This window comes from Stegastes partitus, unplaced genomic scaffold (assembly GCF_000690725.1).
Source record: "Stegastes partitus isolate 25-593 unplaced genomic scaffold, Stegastes_partitus-1.0.2 Scaffold1478, whole genome shotgun sequence".
Classification (NCBI taxonomy): Eukaryota; Metazoa; Chordata; class Actinopteri; family Pomacentridae; genus Stegastes; species Stegastes partitus.
This window is the reverse complement of record NW_007579209.1, coordinates 94,050-113,162: the sequence shown is the minus strand read 5'-3', so window position 1 is coordinate 113,162 and position 19,113 is coordinate 94,050. Positions and strand designations below refer to the sequence as shown.

Here is a 19,113-nt window from a genome sequence, read left to right as displayed (position 1 = left end):
ATCAGCATATACATTTTTCCACATGCCCACAGATGTTAACAACACTGGGGAAAATGGGGACTGTACATACTATAGACATTTTACTACTACTGCTATGTTTTTAATTAGTTTCTTTATTGTCTCCTACCTACTCTGATTAAACACAACCTGCAGTTCAGCCAAAAAGCCATTAGTCGGTCACGTCAATAATTGCTTCTCTGTTGTGCCAAGGAGCACAGATTTGTTTTTCCTTTTTTCCTGGATCTGGTTTGAGCAAAAGCTTAATTTTTTGTGTTTTTAATGAGGCATGTAGAATAATGTCATTTTGATGAAATAACACAATTTTGAGCTTAGATTTGTTTATGTTTTCTGACAACGCATCACAAATGAGTAGTTTGAGGAGCGTTGGAAAGTTAAAAATCTAATCTTGCTTTCGAATAATTAGTGTTGTGTTGGTGACTTATTTTCATTAGAATTACATACCTGTCAAACCTGCCAGCAGATTTTGGAGTTCAGAGGTTTAAACGGTGGACAGTATGCCAAGTGTCGGTTAGGATACAAGCGCAGGATCCTAATTTTGGATGCCAGTGAAAGCTTTAACAGTCACAATAATGACATGTAATTGGATTAAACTATCAAGTAGAGTCGGGAAACATGCTGTGTTGTTTGGAGAGAGGTTGACTTTCCTTAACAATTTTGTCACAGACATTAAGTGTTCACCGTGTTAATGTTTTTTAATGGTTTGTAGTTTGTTAATGACCATTTTTAAGCGAAAACTGCCTCACTGAGCTTCTTCTTGCAGGAACACTAAACCCTGATCCAGCACTTTTTAGTTGTTTTCTTCTCTAGAACTACAACATTTGATTGCTTTTTTTTGTCCGTTTTTACATCAATCAACAGCTATTTTGATAATAATTTGATTTTGTTTTAGTAATGTTTGTGTGAATATCTTTGAGTTTTGATAAAGCAAGACTTTTAAGGGTGTCATGTTGGGCTTTTGTAAAAACTGATCGACATTTAATACCAATTTCTGACATCTTACGGACTGAACAACTACTCAGTTAATCAGGAAAGTAATTAGCAGATTAATCGACAATGAAAATAAGCAACCCTGCGATTCACTTGATAGACTTCAGCTTATATGGTTTATGGCAGTCATATTAATGCCAGCGATGATGGTAATGTGCATGTGTGTGTTTCAGATCTACTACCTACACCTTTAACCCCAAGCCAGCCAATCCCAGCTTCCTGAGCCATTCGCTGGTTGAGCTGCTGAGCCAGATCAGCCCTGCCTTCAAGAAGAACTTCACTGCCCTGCAAAAGAAGAGGTGAAAACATCTAATTTGTTTTAGTTTAGAAAGTGATTTTGAATCTGCTGATTTTCTTCTGTGGTCAGCTTTTCTTCTTACTGACTGTATTATTTCAGAGAGGAAAGACGAGGAACAAAATAAACCTCTGACCTTTGCTCACTTTGTACAAAGTGTCTCTTCTTTGCTGTTACATTTTTCTTTGAAGACAATCTTTTAAAAGCTCATTGAGTCATTCCTTCCTTACATTTAAGCAGGACAGAACACATTGGTTTTCAGTCAGAAGCAGCAGCTCAAAGTCTGGAAGCAAAATGATATAAACTCAATAAATGAAATATGATTACAGCAAATATAGTCAAGACTGGTTCTCATCATTTACTGACTGTATATCAACAAAATGGTGTATGAACCACCTACTACAAGAGCAACCTTCAAATAAACGGCCTGCAATTGCCGAAGTGACGCCTTTTTTTCTGATTCACTGCGTTTCCAGAGTGCAGAGACACCCGTTTGAGAGGATAGCAACGCCTTTCCAGGTGTACAGCTGGACCGCTCCGCAGGTCGACCACGCGATGGACTGTGTTCGAGCCGAGGACGCCTACACCTCTCGCCTGGGATATGAGGAGCACATACCTGGACAGGTGGGCACAGCCTCAATCAGCAGCACATCATGCAGATAAATGATGGAAATGTTTTTCACTGTGTTAAAGTGTTTTTGTGTGTGTGTTTCAATGTGTTCAGACCAGAGACTGGAATGAAGAGCTGCAGACCACCAGAGAGCTGCCTCGGAAGAACCTGCCTGAGCGCCTGCTGAGAGAGAGAGCTATATTCAAGGTACTGTTGGAACTCTCAGGCCTTGTTTGCCATTGTGTGAATGTATGCGGCTTTGTTGTGCCTTTGCAGATATTAAATCAGCTTCCTGGCATTAAATCTGTTTACAATAATCAACTGTGGAGACCAGATGAGGCTGAATCACCCAAACTGCTGACTCACTCTGCTGGCGGGCAATGCAGCGCCAGTTTGAAGTGTAAATTCTTCTTTTATATCATTAATATCACCTCCTTCTTTTCCCCTGCAGGTCCACAGTGACTTTGCAGCAGCTGCCACTCGAGGCGCCATGGCAGTAATTGATGGCAATGTAATGGCCATCAACCCCGGCGAAGAAACTCGTATGCAGATGTTCATCTGGAACAACATCTTCTTCAGTCTGGGCTTCGATGTGCGGGACCACTATCGTGAGCTGGGTGGCGATGCAGCCGCCCACACTGCGCCCACCAATGACTTAAATGGAGTACGAGCTTATGGGGCAGTGGATGTAGAGGGCCTCTACACCTTGGGAACAGTAGTGGTGGACTACAGAGGCTACCGTGTCACAGCTCAGTCCATCATCCCAGGTATCCTGGAGCGCGAGCAGGAACAGAGCGTCATCTACGGTTCCATCGACTTTGGAAAGACAGTTGTGTCTCACAGCAAATATCTGGAGCTGCTGGATAAGACCAGCAGACCACTAAAGGTCAGTAACGTGACTGTTGTATTGACACAATTGATTATTAAACTGGAAACATGTTTCCAGTGATGGTATTAGAGCTGTCTTGTGGGTTGTTTGTTATTTCAAAATTCATTTTTTGTGTTAACCCTCTGAACCCAAAACTGTTATTAGGCTTTTTTTTTTTGCCTCCTGTCACATCTTTACATAGTGTGGACTAATTTTTCACTACAATATGAAGTCCTGCACCTCTATAGAAAAAACACAACCATGGCTGGAAGTAGAGAAAACTCAAATCTATTTTGTGCAGTATGACAAAGGTACTTAAAATTTTAAAAAAAATTAAAAGGAGGTTTAATTATTTAAATTTTTAATTTGACACCAAAACAAAACATGGAATGTACAATATGTTTTTTAAGTGTCCAGAGATGTTACCAATACTGGGTAAAAACAGTGACTTTACAAAGTATATTTTTTTTCATAGTTACATTTAGAATTTGTCTCCATACTTGTCTCTTATCTCCTGTGTGTAAACACAGCCTCCAGTTCAGCCAAAAAGTTTTGACTTTTAGTCAAGTGACGCTTGGTTACAGCTGAGTCTAACATGGCTTCTCTGTTGCGTCAAAGAAAACATAATTTTTGTTTTGTTACATAATCTTGTTGCTGTAATCGGTTTAGTTTCGGCACATTTTTAAATGAGATGTATCTTCATGAAATGTCACAATTTTAAACTTTGATTTGTTTGTTCTTCCAAACGAAACAAACAGTTTCACATGAGTATTTTAAGTACTGTCGGAAAGTCGAAAGTCTGACAATGGTCCCTGCTTTCACAGTTACTTGCTATGATAATGCTGTAATCTTGGAGTCTAGAGTGTCAGGTTCTCTTTTTCTCCTGCTATCTTATGGCTGGCAAAGTTTAACACATGGTAATTCAAAACCCTTGCTGCTCCAACAAGTTAATTTTCATCTATTTGCTGGAAATTTTAGGTCCAGCGTCACAGTGTGCTGAATGAGAAGAACGACAGTGTGGAGCTGTGCTCTTCTGTCGAATGTAAAGGCATCATTGGGAATGATGGGAGACACTACATTCTAGACCTCCTTCGTACCTTCCCTCCTGACCTCAACTTCCTGCCTGTGGATGGAGAAGACCTGCCTCCAGAGAGTCAACGCCAAGGCTTCCCTCGCCAGCACCGCCACCGTCTGGCTTGTCTACGCCAGGAGCTCATCGAGGCCTTTGTTGAGCACAGGTTGGTGTTGTTGTGCACTGACATGAGCTTTTCTAAAGTATGTGCTAATATAAATACGATTTTGTAACTGTGTGCCATTGTTGATTCTCCAGATATCTCCTCTTCATGAAGATGGCAGCATTACAGCTCATGCAGCAGAAAGCAAACAAGGACTCTAACAAGACTGACACACCTGCCATCACAGAAACCTCAGAAACATCCACAGAGAGCAAAGCCGATACAACCCAGACACAGACCACTGTTACAGATTCTTCAAATGCAACAGAAGTGTCCACAGATAGCACAAACCAGACAGAAAACACCACCTCCGCTGCCTCGCAAGCAGAAACTGAAGAAAACTCCTTGAAACCCGCAACAAATGGGCCTGTAGACCCCGCAGCCACCCAGAATGGGGAATGCAAGAGCCCTTTGGAGGGTAAGGAGCTTGAGGAAAGTATTCCAGGATTAGCTCAGGCCAAAGAGCTGGCGGAGACCTTAGTTGCCGAAGATGGATCTGGTATTGGTACGTCGAGAAAAACATGGCCAGGACAAAGCGGGGAGAGCTACTCTGGTGGATAATTGCATAGAAAAAGGCAGTTTTTAATTACAGAGAAGTAGTAATAAACTAGAATGTAACTGATTTGACACTATTTTAGGTTTCCACGGCATGAGAGCAATAGAGCATCTGGCAGAATTACATTTAAAGCGCCGAGATGTAGTAGCTTCTTTCCACCTGACTAGCTGTCCCTGTTCAGTCCTCAGCCTGCAGAGAAGAGTGTTGGCCTCCAATCAACCCATCTCCAGCCTGTGATCCCTTTTAGGATGTAACCCAATACACAGAATAATCAGTTGTTGTGTCCATTAATCCAAATGTGTTTGGGAATGCAGACGTAATCGCATGTACAATGATTGTGTGGTGCTCAATCGATCCTAAATCACAGTAATCTGCTTGAACTAGTCTGTTTTTGTGGTTGTGAACATGTAGTGGTGGGTCCTTTAGAGAGGCCATGTCTACAGTAAGCTTATCACTGTAGTAAAATTTATCTGAGGATATTTACTAAATTACAAGATCAGTGATTAAGTCTGCACTGTGTGTTCAATATTGCAGGTAAAAACACTGGCTTTATGTAGACATGGTTTAAACCTTGACTTTTCAGATAGGTTGACAAGATGTGTCTATAATCATTGTTTTTGACAGTTTTGCGTCTTTTCCTTGTTTTTGACCTCGAATACAAACAGATCCCAAAAGCCGTGAGGTGGTCCTCAATGCCTGCAAGGCGGTGGGTTCCATCAGCAACACATCATTTGATATTCGCTTCAACCCAGACATCTTCTCTCCAGGTAAGCATGAAAAGAATGATTCATTTGTGAGGACAGCTTTAACGTGTATAATAGGCTTAATAGCATTTCTGCTCAAAGCTTGTTCCTGTTTTTGTGTGTGGGCAATTCAAGGTGAAGAGTGTTGATGAATTTGGGCAGAAAATTTTGTGGAATATGTCCTCTTTTTTGTTTTTTTGGTTTTCTTTTTGGGTTTTTTTTTTTTTTTTTCAAAAGGCTGAAGTCAAAGGTTGTTTCAAGACCAGCCAGTCAAAGTATGAAACTGCAACACAGACGACTAGTGTTCAGCTCTGAAATCATAATGTCTAATGTAAAGTGATACGATAAGAATAAACTGAGTGTGACAGAAATTGAATGCAATTTGAATCTATATTGTATAATATGACAGAATAATGACAGTATTATCCTCTCAGTCAAAGAGCAGCCAAGTTGAATGCAGTATTTCATCCATCTTCAGTCCTTGAGCTGAATTTGTTAGTGTCTAATTTCCTTTTTGTAGACGTTTTAGCATATTTGACTCCTGACCGGCGCTTCACTAAGTCCCACCTCCTTGGATACCGTTGCTGTGCCTGTCAGGCCTTCAAACCCAGCATGTAAATCTATGGCATTATCAGTGAGATAAGATATTCTAGCAAATATATGGAAAGTAGTTCTGAAATATTGCAGAGAAGTAGACAAAAATGCTTACCAAATGTAGCTTTTAAATGCAAATTCTAATTCGTCAGCAGAGTATTGTGGATGAAGAGGAAATTAATCGTCATTAAAATAAAGTTCTTGTACAATATATTGTCAAAGTCAGTACAATGTTTTATTGTAGACTAACTTTTGTTTATGACTCTGCTATAGCTGCCATTCTCTAGTATGTTTTAGGCAATAGCTACTTAAACCAAATTATTCCACTTTTTATTTTTTTTTCTTTTACAAGATTGTGTTCCCACATCTTCTTTTGCAACCATACGTTGGACCTTATATTACATTAGTGACTAACAATTAACATTCAGCCGTCATGTTTGCTAACAGCTGTATGCTAAGCTAGCTAATGTTAGTTAGAGTCTTACCTTAGCGTAAACAAAGAACATTTTGTTGATCTTCGCTTAATTTGGCTTCGAGTGAGTTCCACAGATACGTTCCACACAGTTTCATCCATATCCAACATCTGTCCTCATGTTTTTGGATTCAAAAGATTTAAAAGATACAACATCACCCGTCTAAACTTTGAGGATATCTGCTGTCGGACTGGCAAATTTCATACGTGCACCATTTGAATTTCCCTTCTGGGATAAATAAAGTATTTTTCATTTCATTCATTCATTCATTTCAGCTTTTTTACTTGGTCTGAAAGCTTGACAGCTCTCCCGCGTCCAGTTACATTTGCTAATTATGGATTGAACAGTGGCCATTTTAAGGAGAGGCTTCACAATGGGTCAATAACATCATAAAGAAGCAACTGTGTTTACATGTGCTTTTAAACCAGGAGTGCGTTTCCCAGATGACAGCGCAGATGATGTCCAGAAGCAGAAGCAGCTCCTCAAAGACGCTGCTGCCTTCCTGGTGTCCTGTCAGATCCCATCGCTGGTCAGTGACACAGACTCAGTTCAGATATTGATTGAATTGTCTCGTTGTAAATCTGAATTTAAAGTCATATTTCTTTTTTCTAACCAGGTTAAAGACTGTTTGGACCACAGCGCTCTGCCCATGGACGGCGCCACACTAACAGAGGCCTTGCACCAGAGAGGCATCAATGTTCGCTATTTGGGGACAGTTCTGGAGTTTGTGGACAAGACCCCTGCCAAAGCCCAGCTACAGCACTTCTATGTGAGTCTCAGCATCACTACCATCACACACTCTGTATCCTTGTTCATGGACATACTAACATCTCTATTTTTTCTCATTTTAGAGAATAGGAATCAGTGAGCTGATTACCAGATGTGCAAAACATATCTTCAAGACATACCTCCAGGTTTGTAATCTCTTAATGCACAATCTTGCATATTTGATAAACCAATATTTATTTTGATCAGTGATTTATGTTCTTTGTCATCATGCAGGGTGTGGAGTTGTCTGCCCTCTCAGCTGCTGTAAGCCATTTCCTAAACTGCTTCCTGAGCTCCTTCCCGGATGCCGTCGCCCACCTGCCTCCTGATGAGCTGGTGTCACGCCGCAAAAGCCGCAAACGTCGTAACAGGGTCCCCGGTGGCGGTGACAACACAGCGTGGGCCAGCCTGACGCCCAGTGAGCTGTGGAAGAACATTGCTTCTGAGGCGCAGAGCTACTATCACTTCACCATACAGTGGTAAGGGCTCCATCTGTTATTGTGAAACAAATGTTAAGCTACAGACCCAGTGTTGGCAGGCTGACTTTTTATTCATGCATTTCCAAGCAGTGTGTGATTATTCATGACAAATATCCATTTATTTCTTGCTCAGTGAGAGTGTCGACCAGGTGGTGGAGAAATATGGCCTTCAGAAAACCACTCTACTCAGAGAAATTTCAATCAAAACTGGCATCCAGGTAAGACTTGTTGAGTGTATAATAACCCAATGCCACTTCACCAAATAGCCAACCCATCTTTCCCTCACGTTCTTTTAAACATAAGTATTTTGTTTGACTTTAGATCCTGATAAAGGAGTACAACTTTGACAGCCGCCACAAGCCTGCCTTCACAGAGGAGGACATCCTGAATATTTTCCCTGTTGTGAAGCATGTAAACCCCAAAGCCTCAGATGCCTTCCACTTCTTCCAGAGTGGACAGGCCAAAGTACAACAAGGTGATGCTTGCACGGTTACTTTAACACATAAAGTCTAATTGTAAAAGCATACTTTTGGAGATATTTTTTTGGTTTGTCTAAATGTACATCTGTCTAATTTCGCAGGTTTCCTGAAGGAGGGCTGTGAGCTGATCAACGAAGCTCTTAACCTCTTCAACAATGTGTACGGAGCCATGCATGTAGAGATCTGTGCCTGCCTGCGCCTGCTAGCACGCCTTAATTACATCATGGGTGACCACCCTGAGGTAGGCACAAATATATGACCCTATATCGAGACCTCTCAAATGGAACATTCTGCTTTAGCAAATGCCTTTTCCTCAAATTTACTTGGGGTGTTCCTCAAGGCTCTATCCCTGGCCCGGTGCTATTTTCAGTATACACGCTTTCTCTCAGCCAGATCATACAGCATCATAGTATTTCCCACACTGTGAAGATAAGATGCATCTTTATTGATAAAGACGGACATTCTTTTGCGAGATATTTCTCAGAAAATAAAATCCCGGCAGCCTAGATAGTTTGCTCACCTGCCTTATGACATGAAAAGGTGGTTGTCCAAAACATTTTACAATTTTAGGACAAGTCTGATTTCTTAGTCAGTGGTCCAAACACCTCGACTAACATACTTCACAATAAGTTGGTCTTCTAACCAAAAACTATTATTCTGCAAGAAACCTTGGAATTATTTTTAATGCTGATCTGTCTCTTGATGTTCAAGCGAAGAGTGCTGCCCAGTCATGCTTCTTTAAACTAAAGCAAATCACCAAAATAGGGTCGTTCTTGTAAGCCAAAGATTTGCATAGGAGTACACATGCATTTGTTTTTTCCCACCTCAATGACTTTAGTTCACTTTACTCTGGCATCAGTCAGATCTCCCTACACAGATTCCAACTTGTTCAGAACGCTGCTGCTTTGATTTTATTTTATTTTTTTGTGACGTTTGATATATGGCGGTGTTTTATGATCCCTTTTGGTTTTATAACCTGACTGCTTTAATGGTCTTTGTCTTTATGATCTCTGGCTGCTTTTATGATCTTTGCTTTATTATTAAGTCATTTTTATTGATTTACTTCCCCAGTCTTTTTGGTTATTTTCATTCTGTCAAGCACTTGGTTACTTTGTCAAGAAAATATATAATGCTATATTATTAAAGGTTGTTATTATTATATTTGTTATAAATGGCATTTGTGTTTTCCCTGCAGGCTCTTAGCAACCAGCAAAAGGCTGTCCTGATGAGTGAAAGAGTCCTCGGCATCGAGCACCCTAACACAATTCAAGAATATGTAAGCTGTCAAGTCCAACGTAGAAACTAACTTTTGTCATGCTAAAGTTTAATATCTTTCAAACCTTTATGTTTCTTCCCTTCACTTCTCAGATGCACTTGGCTCTGTACTGCTTCGCCAACGGCCAACTTTCAACTGCCCTGAAGCTGCTGTATCGTGCTCGTTACCTCATGTTGTTGGTTTGCGGGGAGGATCACCCAGAGATGGCACTGCTAGACGTGAGTGCAGGCTTGAAATTTCTGAGCATCTGACATAGTGAATACTGATTATGTTTCTGGTGAAATCTAATCTACCACAGGAAAACCACAGAGCTAATAATAATGACTGGTTCCTTGTTCTTGGCCTCCACAGAGTAACATCGGGCTGGTGCTGCATGGAGTGATGGAGTATGATTTATCTCTGAGATTCCTGGAGAACGCCTTGACCATCAACACAAAGTACCACGGACCCCGGTCCCTCAAAGTGGCCCTCAGGTGTGGGGATAGATTCACCATTCATAGGCACAGATTGAGAATAACGCTGACATGAGGATTTGTGTAACATTTGCCTTGTTATTCTTTTCAGCCACCATTTGGTTGCGAGAGCTTACGAGAGCAAGGCTGAGTTCCGCTCTGCACTTCAGCACGAGAAGGAGGGCTACACTATTTACAAGAACCAGGTATATGTCGTAGTAGCTGACTCACTTTGCCTTATCAGTCGTGACAAGGTAATGTCTTAAACTGATGTGTTTTTCTTCTCTCTACTTAGATGGGTGAGGCACATGAGAAAACCAAGGAAAGTTCAGAGTATCTGAAGTATCTCACCCAGCAGGCTGTGGCTCTGCAGAGAACCATGAATGAGATCTACAAGAACGGCTCCAATGCTAGCATCATGCCTCTCAAGGTGACTGCTCTGAATCAGGCAGGTTTCTGCACCTCCATCTTACCCAGTCTAAAGCATCTCACACTGATGTTATGTTTTTATTTTCTCCTGTTTTCCAGTTCACTGCCCCCAGCATGGCCAGTGTCCTGGAACAGCTCAACATCATCAATGGGATCATCTTTATACCTCTCAGGTAGAGTCAGAAAGGTGTATAATTATGTTCAATGTACAGTATATGAGGTTCATAATGGCCCTAACATCGGCAGTGGCCTCTTGAGACCTTGGAATTGAAATGTAAACATTGACATAGAAAAAGTTGTAGCGGTTTAAGTTTTTTGAGTCCGACACTGTATTCACCTGCTATAAATCAGCCATTCCTGAATATAGCTTTAAGTCTTAAAAAAAATTCTAAAATATATTCTCATCCTAATACCAAGGATGATCAAAAAGTTCCAAGACTGTGCCCATAAAAATCATCAAACTTGAATTTGGCAGCCGTTTGGCAGCCGTTCCCTTCAAAGCCGTCTTTTTGTGCAGCGATAAACCACTCCTAGCACTTGCGCTCTGCTTGTAACAATCCTTGGATGTGTCACTATAAAAATACGCCAAACACCATCTGCGACGAGCACTGAATCTCTTAAACTGTGTCAAAAAAGCGCACTTTCAACAGTCCTCAAGAAGAAGAAGTCATAGGGAGCCAAGTCTAGCAAATAGGGAGGGTGAGGAGCAATTAATGATTTTATTGTGGCCAAAAAAAAAAACCCCATATTTAATCACAGCGCTGTCACCACGCACACAGTACATTGGAGTGCTCACATGCCATTGCACCATAGTTGGTCGTTTGCACCGAATGTTCTTACTCAGATATCTCAGGATGTTGCAGTAAAGTCGTGCTTTGATGGTCCGACCCTGGGGAGTTCATTCCTGGTGCACAACCACATGAAATGTTGAAGAAAACAGCAGGCATACTCCTGATGCACTCCTAATCTGATGTGCTGTGTTCAGCTTTGGACACCGAGGACTCTTCCCCTACGAAAACTACCATTACTTCACTTGGTGGTAACTGCAGACCCACCTTAATAGTCTCTTTTTCCCGAAAAATGTTATTCTGGAATTCGCAAGTCACACCCTTTGATTTATGCTGCACAAGCTGCATGAACATACAGTACATGTGCATGCAGACACCCAGTATAAACTATACCCCTTTAACAATTTTGGACTGCATACTCTCAAATACATAAGTGAGTTTTAATTTATTTAAAATTATGGTTAAGAAGATAAAATTAGATAATGATACGCAGGCAGAGATTGGTCCTGGTGAGACTAGCCCTGCATATTTTTTGTCCCTATTGAATCCTCCTGACTAAATACTTGATCTAAGGAATTAGGCATGAGTAGGCATGGGAAGATGGGAGAGCATGCAGGACTGCTGTTCTTCAGGACCAGGAGTGGACACATCTAAGTGGGATTCACAGAGATTTTAAATTGCTACTTTTTAATACATTTGAGACATGAGTGACCACATCATCTCTGGTTGAAGGGATAGATAGAAGACCAGTAATTTCAAAAGCCACACCATACATTTCTTAAATGGAAAGTCATGTTGTTGTTTTTTTAAAATTTCCTTTTCAGTCAAAAAGATCTGGAGAACCTGAAGGCAGAGGTGCAGAGGCGACAGCAGCTGCAGGAGCTGGGAAAGAGCGAGGAGCCCATCGAGGACAGTCCACTGGAGCTAGAAGACAAAATCCCCATTGATTAGTATCTTAAAGCCCTCAATACAGCTACTTTCTGCTATGGGGGGGAAAGAGTGGCCGTGATGCAACAGCCAAGTCACGGAGCCTGTGGACCCGAGAACCGAGCAGTCTAAATCAGCATTGAAATAAACAAGGGGAGGGTGAGGGTCAGGGGCAGTCCAGAGAAAAACTGTATGAACTGTAGGACAAAGGAAGACAGAGCAGGAGTTTCCTACAAGGTGGGAAAAGGTAGGGAGGAGGAAGTACAAACGACATAGAATCAATGTAACGTGCAATCTGAAAAATCCCCAACCCAGGAACCTGGTGAAGAAGTCACTGAAGGTGGTAGCTGCTTAGAAACATGATTCAGTTTGAAAGTGGTTGCAGCCGGGGGGGTGGGGTAGGGGAGGAGACCAAGAATGACCATGACATTGTATACCAGAGCCTTATCCACTGTATTATAATCCCCAAGTCATGCTTTTTCTCAGCTCAAACTTCCCACAATACCGTTAGCCCAGGACCACATCTTTGCCCCGCCATTGCCTAAAGAGCCTCACAGACCCCCGGGGCATGTAGCCACCCTCCCTCACCCCCAGTGGTGCTCTAAATGATACAGCACCTACCCTGTCCTAGAACTCAGGGGTACTTTCTACTGTGCACTAAGACCAGAATACAGTTACTAAATTTGAGATTTTCCAAGTGGGGCTTCAGAATGTAAATTTCCCTTGTTTTGTGGCTGCTTCGAGCCACTTTGCAGCAATCACCCATCATCCTTACATGTCCCCCGATGTTGAATTAATTTAATCCCTCGATCATTTGTACTTATGACATCCCAGGTGGGTGCCTGCTGTGTCCTATGGTTCCTGTTTCTCCGAGCAAACAAACACAGTGAAACATTGGTGAGCTTCCAGCCGATCATTCAGCTCGATTTCATCTTTTTTTTCTCTCTCTCTTTTTTTTTAGTAAATAAAATGGACTTTTGTAAAATGCACAAGAGAATTGAGAAGGTATTTTATGCCTGTTGATCATCAATTAATTTAAGCCATGTCTGTTTTATAGAAAATGTATAGAAAGTGGAAAAAGATGTATAAATCTCTATTGGATTTAGACAGGTACTTGATTGATGTTAATGGAAAACGCAGATTTGAGAAACGTCCACCTTGAGCAGTAGATTTATCTATCTATATACTAGCTGTGTTCAATCTTCTATTTTTACACACTGAAAGAAAATATGTGCATGTATGTTTGTATGTTTGACAGTGTGTGTGTGTGTGTGTGTGTGTCTTTGTGTAGTCTGACCGAAAAATCTATCGGCCAAGGCTGTTGCTGCTTTTGCTGCTGCATAGTTCGAATAGAGACTAAGCGAACGTTGGCTTTCCAAATGTTTTATATTTCTACACATAGTTATCCTGTTAAATGGCTGATGCCTCTTTTCTTAAAACATTCATGGCCACCAGTGTTGTAAATCTGCTTATGTATGAAGTTGGTACTGACATTAACCTCACCATTGGACGGGTGCTCAACCTCGGCAGTAGTGACAGAATTATTGTTGCTGGGTGTTTTTCATTCTTATTGTTGTTTTTGTTTCCCTTTATTGGGTCATCTTTTCATATGTCACCGAGACAAAAAAAAAAAAACCAGCCAGGAGTGAGCAGTGAGCAGTTTCAGTGCACTTTCTCGTACTGTGTGTTTAATATATTCATAGCACCACCATGAGTGGACAAAAAGAAGGGCTGCTTCCGGTGTGATGTACCAAAAAAGACTGATAAAGGTTTGTTTGTGCTTGTATACATGCAATGTATTCCACCCATGGCAATTTGTTACTTAATTGTTGCCGTGTGTAGATGTATATGATTAAAGCAATAGAGAGATGGTGCTGGAAGTGATTGTTTTGAGAAAATGCAGTCTCTGTTTGGCACAAGACGTGCAAGATGGACTACTTACTGTACCGCCTGAATTACCTGAAACTAAGGGAGCCGCATGCAGAAACAAAAGGCGACCTCCTCAGACCGGGAGATGAGGTTACTACGGTGATTATCCAGATTGTGCTCTTAGAACATCGGTAGCAGAGCATGGTGTGTATGTGCCTATTATTTAAGTGTCTGAATGGCAGTAATAATAGGTTTAAAGAAACTTTCCAGTTTCGAAAGATAAAATATGAATCCTGATTTTGTTTTCTGGGTTTCTTGTATCATATTTTTTCATTTTCTTCATTGATTTTGTTTCTTTGCTTCCCCCTCCTACTCCCCCAAGTGTGGCTCAACAGTAATACCATTAGTGTCCATATGGTGGCACACTAACATTTGTCTGATTGTAAAAAAACAGATATTGACCCAAGTGACAGAAGATGTTGGAGTGCAAGTTCACAAATACAAGCAGACTATGTGATTCAGACAAAGTGAGAGAAAATTTTTTTTTTTTATACATATAATTTTCTGTGGTCCAAAATTACAAAGATGGCTACCTGTGGAACCTGTTCTGAAGCTGTTGAAACCTCAACAAGTCTGTTGTTTGGGTATCTTAATAGTTTATGGAAAGAATAAACTCCCAGAGAGTGATGAAACTATGTGTCTCCAGAGATACTCTGTTGCTTTTAACATGATGCTTCCTTATTTAGTTGGAGACATCATTGACTTTGTTAGAGTTTAGTGCAACATTTCTCTCTAATAGTTGATCTGTTAAAAGTGCATGAGATGTTATTTTACGTTATTAGATGATATCATCAGAAGTGGGGGAAAAACGTGATGTAATAATATAAAACTGAGATTTAAGTGTAGCCTATTCATTCATACATAATTTGCAAATGTACATTTGCATTTACTTTGCAATCTGAATGTCTGAAATGCAAAGCAGGTGTGGAGAATAAATGTTTACTTAAATGACAAATACAGACAAAGTTGAAATATTCATTTAATTTGCATATGATATGCATCACAATATATAATGAAGTTACAAGGAGCTTAAACCATTTTATAAACAGTGTTGTGAGAAGAAAAAGTGTAATATCTATCCCCAAATATAATGCATTTCACTGCTCCCAGTCATATTGCAATATTGTCTCTGTGTGACGCCTGAAAATGATGATTGTCTGAGGGTTTTGTTTTCTCACCGATGAAATTTCTTCTGCACAAAAGGCTTCTTATGCCTAGTGTTTGAGTCTGCTTCCTCTGATGGTGTGTGGTATTTGTGTGTTGCTCTTTACAAAATTATCTAATTATTTTTTTGGTCTGAGTATGCTTTTATATTAAAAATGAATAAAATAAAACTAGTAAAAGATTTGTTTTTGAGTTTTTCTAACTTATACAAGTAACATGTAGCCAGATCTTTGACCTACGTAAAAGTAGTGATCCCACTCAATAACTTACTGCAATAATATTGCAAAAAAGAAGAAGCTAATAGCTAAAATACAGACACTAACAATTAAATCTACATATTGATGACCAACCAACACTGGATTTTTGATTTTAGAGCGTGAGAAATTCTGATATTGATAAATCAGCCAATACAGTTGTATGAAAAAGTTTGGGCACCCCTGATTATTTTCAAGATTTTCCTTTATAAATCATTGGTTGTTCGTATCAGCAATTTCAGTTAAATATATCATATAGCAGACAAACACAGTGATATTTGAGAAGTGAAATGAAGTTTATAGGATTTACAGAAAGTGTGCAATAATTACTTAAACAAAAGTAGGCAGGTGCATAAATTTGGGCACCCCAACAGAAAAATTACATCAATATTTAGTCGATCCTCCTTTTGCAGAAATAACAGCCTCTAAACGCTTCCTATAGCTTCCAATGAGGGTCTGGATTCTGGTTGAAGGTATTTTTGACCATTCTTCTTTACAAAACATCTCCAGTTCAGTCAGGTTTGATGGTTTCCGAGCATGGACAGCCTGCTTTAAATCACCACAGATTTTCAATAATATTCAGGTGTGGGGACTGAGATGGCCACTACAGAACATTGTACTTGTTCCTCTGCATGAATGCCTGGGTAGAATTTGAGCAGTGTTTAGGGTCGTTGTCTTGTTGAAGTATCCAGCCCCAGCGCAACTTCAACTTTGTCACTGATTCTTGAACATTGTTCGCAAGAATCTGCTGATGCTGACTGGAATCCATGCGACCTTCAGCTTTAACAAGATTGCCAGTACCTGCACTGGCCACACAGCCCCACAGCATGATGGAACCACCACCAAATTTTACTGTGGGTAGCAAGTGTTTGTCTTGGAATGCTGTGTTCTTCTTCCGCCATGCATACTGCCCATTGTTTTGTCCAAATAACTCAATTTTAGTTTCATCAGTCCACAGCACCTTATTCCAAAATGAAGATGGCTTGTCCAAATGTGCTTTAACATACCTCAAGCAACTCTGTTTGTGACGTGTGCAGAAAAGGCTTCTGCCGCATGTCGTAGGTCTTTGGAGCTGGTCTGTGGGTTGAGTTTGATTGTTCTCACTATCCTTCGCCTCTGCTTATCTGAGATTTTTCTTGGCCTGCCACTCTGGGCCTTCACTAGAACTGTGCCTGTGGTCTTCTATTTCCTCACTATGTTCCTCACAGTGGAAACTGACAGCTGAAATCTCTGAGCTAGCTTTTTGTATCCTTCCCCTAAACCATGATGTTGAACAATCTTTGTTTTCAGGTCATTTGACAGTTGTTTTGAGGCTCCCGTGTTGCCACTCTTCAGAGGAGATGCAAAGAGGAGAACAACTTGCAACTGGCCACCTTAAATACCCCTTCTCATGATTGACTTCGCCTGTGTATGTAGGTCAAGGGTCAATGAGCTTACAAACAAATTTTGTGTCCCAATAATTAGTGCTAAAGGTATTCAAATCAATAAAACAACAAGGGTGCCCACATTTATGCACCTGCCTACTTTTTAAAGTAATTTTTGCACACTTTCTGTAAATCCTATAAACTTCATTTCACTTCTCAAATATCACTGTGTTTGTCTGCTATATGATATATTTAACTAAAATTGCTGATCCGAACAAACAATGATACGACTGTATATAAACGTTAGAGTTGTATTGAAAAGGGAAAACGATGATGTCATTGTGTATTAACTTTCCAACAATGTATTTCACACAAAGTACTTCACCACTTAACATGAAAACAAGGTTTGACTCCGAACTGCCATCTGCTCAGCTGTGATACGTACTCTGCTACATGTGCTGCATGTAGTCAGAGCTTCTCTGCTGCACAAACTATGAGATGACACAGTTTCTAAAGAACCTCAAGTAACTTTGTTCACATTATGTTTTGTAAAAGAAAATTTCCATATCGGGGAATATCAAACAATATATGCGCCCATACAGCTAACATTGGCCAAAAATATCAAATAACCATGATACTGACTCTAATATTTATGCTGACTGCATAGTTTAAATGTAAATACTTTATTTGCAAAGTAGCTATAGTTTTAAGACATATAATGGGGTGAACAATGTAATATTTACTACTAAAATGTAGTGAAATGCAAAGAAATAAAAGTATAAACTACCATGAGATAGAAATACTCAAGTCAAAGTGTATGATTTTTTTAGTGTCAGGTTCAAATTTCTTTTTGCACATATATAAAAAGTGATTTAATTGTCTCTTTCTTTTATAAGAGTCTCAATCAATTACACAACATTTAGAACTGCTACATTGAAAGGAATTGCAGCTATTTAAAACGGACAGATATGGAGCTACCATGTTTTATTTTTTTTTCAATCAAAATGGTAAACAGTGAAATACTTCTAAAATGTACAATAAAATAGAAATACTCATGTCAGTATAGTAATTACATAATTATTTTATGTCCAGTGCAAACTTCTTATCTTAATGCATATGTAAAAGTAAAGAAGACAAAAATAATTGTAGGTCTCTCAATCAGTCACGAAATTTATATCTGTCATATTTAAAGTATTTTCTGCAGTTCAAAATATAATTATGCTCTGCAGCCAAATAAGTTATTAGGCAAATAAAAAATATATTTTTAAAAAAACCATAGCATGTAAACAATACAATATTTACTGTTAAAATTTGGTGAAATGAAAGTATAAAGTATCATAAAATTTAAATTGCATAGATATTTTGTGTCCATTTTATGTCTTATATTATTCCATGTATTAAGGTGATTTAATAATGATACGTCTCTGAGCATATATACCGGTCGTATTTGTGCCTATTTAAAATGTGCCAATGCTCAGCAGCCAGGTTAGAGTTAATAGTCAAATAAAATAATGTTTTTTTTCTTACTGCTGTCAAGGGCGTGCGCGCTCCCGTCCGACCCGTGAACGCGAGCATCGTGCGCGTGCCCGGCTGAAGGCGAATGCGGTAGCGAACGAAAAAACAAGCAAGAGACAAGACGGGCAGTTTACCTCCAACATCACAAGATCATATTTTGGAGCGGAAATTTCACGCCCTGTCGGGTCGTGTTAGCGTTGGGGACGGCCGAGGATATCCACGGGCAGAAACAATAGGGTGAGTTCTCGTAGTTTTCAATTATGAAGCCGGCGAGAGTCGAAGGAATGTGGCGTTAGGTGGGGAAAATGACGATGTGGCTGTAATTTTTGCACCTCCTTTTATGTCTCAAAATGGCGGATAGGCCGCTTGTAGAGGAGCAGCAGGTACCTTGTCAGCGGAGTTTATCCTTGTGTCCAGATAAACAATAGTGTGTACTTACAGTAAATAAAGTAGTCACCTAATATGTAGGTTTATTGTCGCCAGCTGAGCTTGAATGCGTATTCTCGTTACCGTTAGAGTGAGGAGTTAACGTACGAGCTAACTTTCTGACTGCATCGCCGGGAAGCTAACTTGGCTAACTTTAGCTAACATTAGCTAACGATAACCGGGTGTAGATAACATGAAGCTACCAGTAGGCACTGCTGTCAGGTTAATTAAAATCGGTTAAGTCAGAAAACATCTCAGTGTGCCACGGTATGTATGTAAATGCACACCTAAATTGCTCTTGCGTTTGGTGTCTATCTGAAGTTAGTAATAAGCAGTAATTAGCATAGTTTGTAGCGACGTTAGTGCCTGTCAACCTTGTGAAAAACCTCTACAACAAGCTCAGATATAGGTCAAACGATGTTATTGCAGATGTAATGTTATGTCTGTGATTGGTGACTTGTTAAAGCACTTGACTGCTGTC

General features: G+C 40.1%; 2 protein-coding genes across 6 annotated transcripts in view; both read left to right on the top strand.

Moving 5' to 3' along the window:
* cluha (clustered mitochondria (cluA/CLU1) homolog a) overlaps positions 1 to 15,254 on the top strand; it is a 30,630-nt gene extending 15,376 nt beyond the window's left edge. For 4 of the 5 annotated variants that reach the window (XM_008299900.1, XM_008299897.1, XM_008299899.1 and 1 more), the window contains 21 exons: positions 1,182 to 1,307; positions 1,780 to 1,927; positions 2,028 to 2,120; positions 2,365 to 2,799; positions 3,760 to 4,019; positions 4,112 to 4,521; positions 5,238 to 5,339; positions 6,811 to 6,911; positions 6,999 to 7,151; positions 7,234 to 7,296; positions 7,385 to 7,629; positions 7,763 to 7,847; positions 7,951 to 8,104; positions 8,210 to 8,349; positions 9,304 to 9,384; positions 9,477 to 9,602; positions 9,736 to 9,857; positions 9,949 to 10,042; positions 10,132 to 10,266; positions 10,365 to 10,438; positions 11,878 to 15,254. In XM_008299900.1, the coding sequence (XP_008298122.1) occupies positions 1,182 to 1,307; positions 1,780 to 1,927; positions 2,028 to 2,120; positions 2,365 to 2,799; positions 3,760 to 4,019; positions 4,112 to 4,521; positions 5,238 to 5,339; positions 6,811 to 6,911; positions 6,999 to 7,151; positions 7,234 to 7,296; positions 7,385 to 7,629; positions 7,763 to 7,847; positions 7,951 to 8,104; positions 8,210 to 8,349; positions 9,304 to 9,384; positions 9,477 to 9,602; positions 9,736 to 9,857; positions 9,949 to 10,042; positions 10,132 to 10,266; positions 10,365 to 10,438; positions 11,878 to 12,004 (3,274 nt within the window). In that variant the 3' untranslated portion in view covers positions 12,005 to 15,254. The remainder of the gene's footprint in view (positions 1 to 1,181; positions 1,308 to 1,779; positions 1,928 to 2,027; positions 2,121 to 2,364; positions 2,800 to 3,759; positions 4,020 to 4,111; positions 4,522 to 5,237; positions 5,340 to 6,810; positions 6,912 to 6,998; positions 7,152 to 7,233; positions 7,297 to 7,384; positions 7,630 to 7,762; positions 7,848 to 7,950; positions 8,105 to 8,209; positions 8,350 to 9,303; positions 9,385 to 9,476; positions 9,603 to 9,735; positions 9,858 to 9,948; positions 10,043 to 10,131; positions 10,267 to 10,364; positions 10,439 to 11,877) is intronic. The other variant, XM_008299898.1, reaches the window with a different exon arrangement.
* A 3,019-nt stretch (positions 15,255 to 18,273) lies between these two features.
* The window catches only part of LOC103370754 (lissencephaly-1 homolog), a 38,904-nt gene continuing 38,064 nt past the window's right edge, over positions 18,274 to 19,113 (top strand). Inside the window, exon 1 of the mRNA XM_008299902.1 lies at positions 18,274 to 18,443. The gene's annotated coding sequence lies outside the window, so the exon portion shown is untranslated. The remainder of the gene's footprint in view (positions 18,444 to 19,113) is intronic.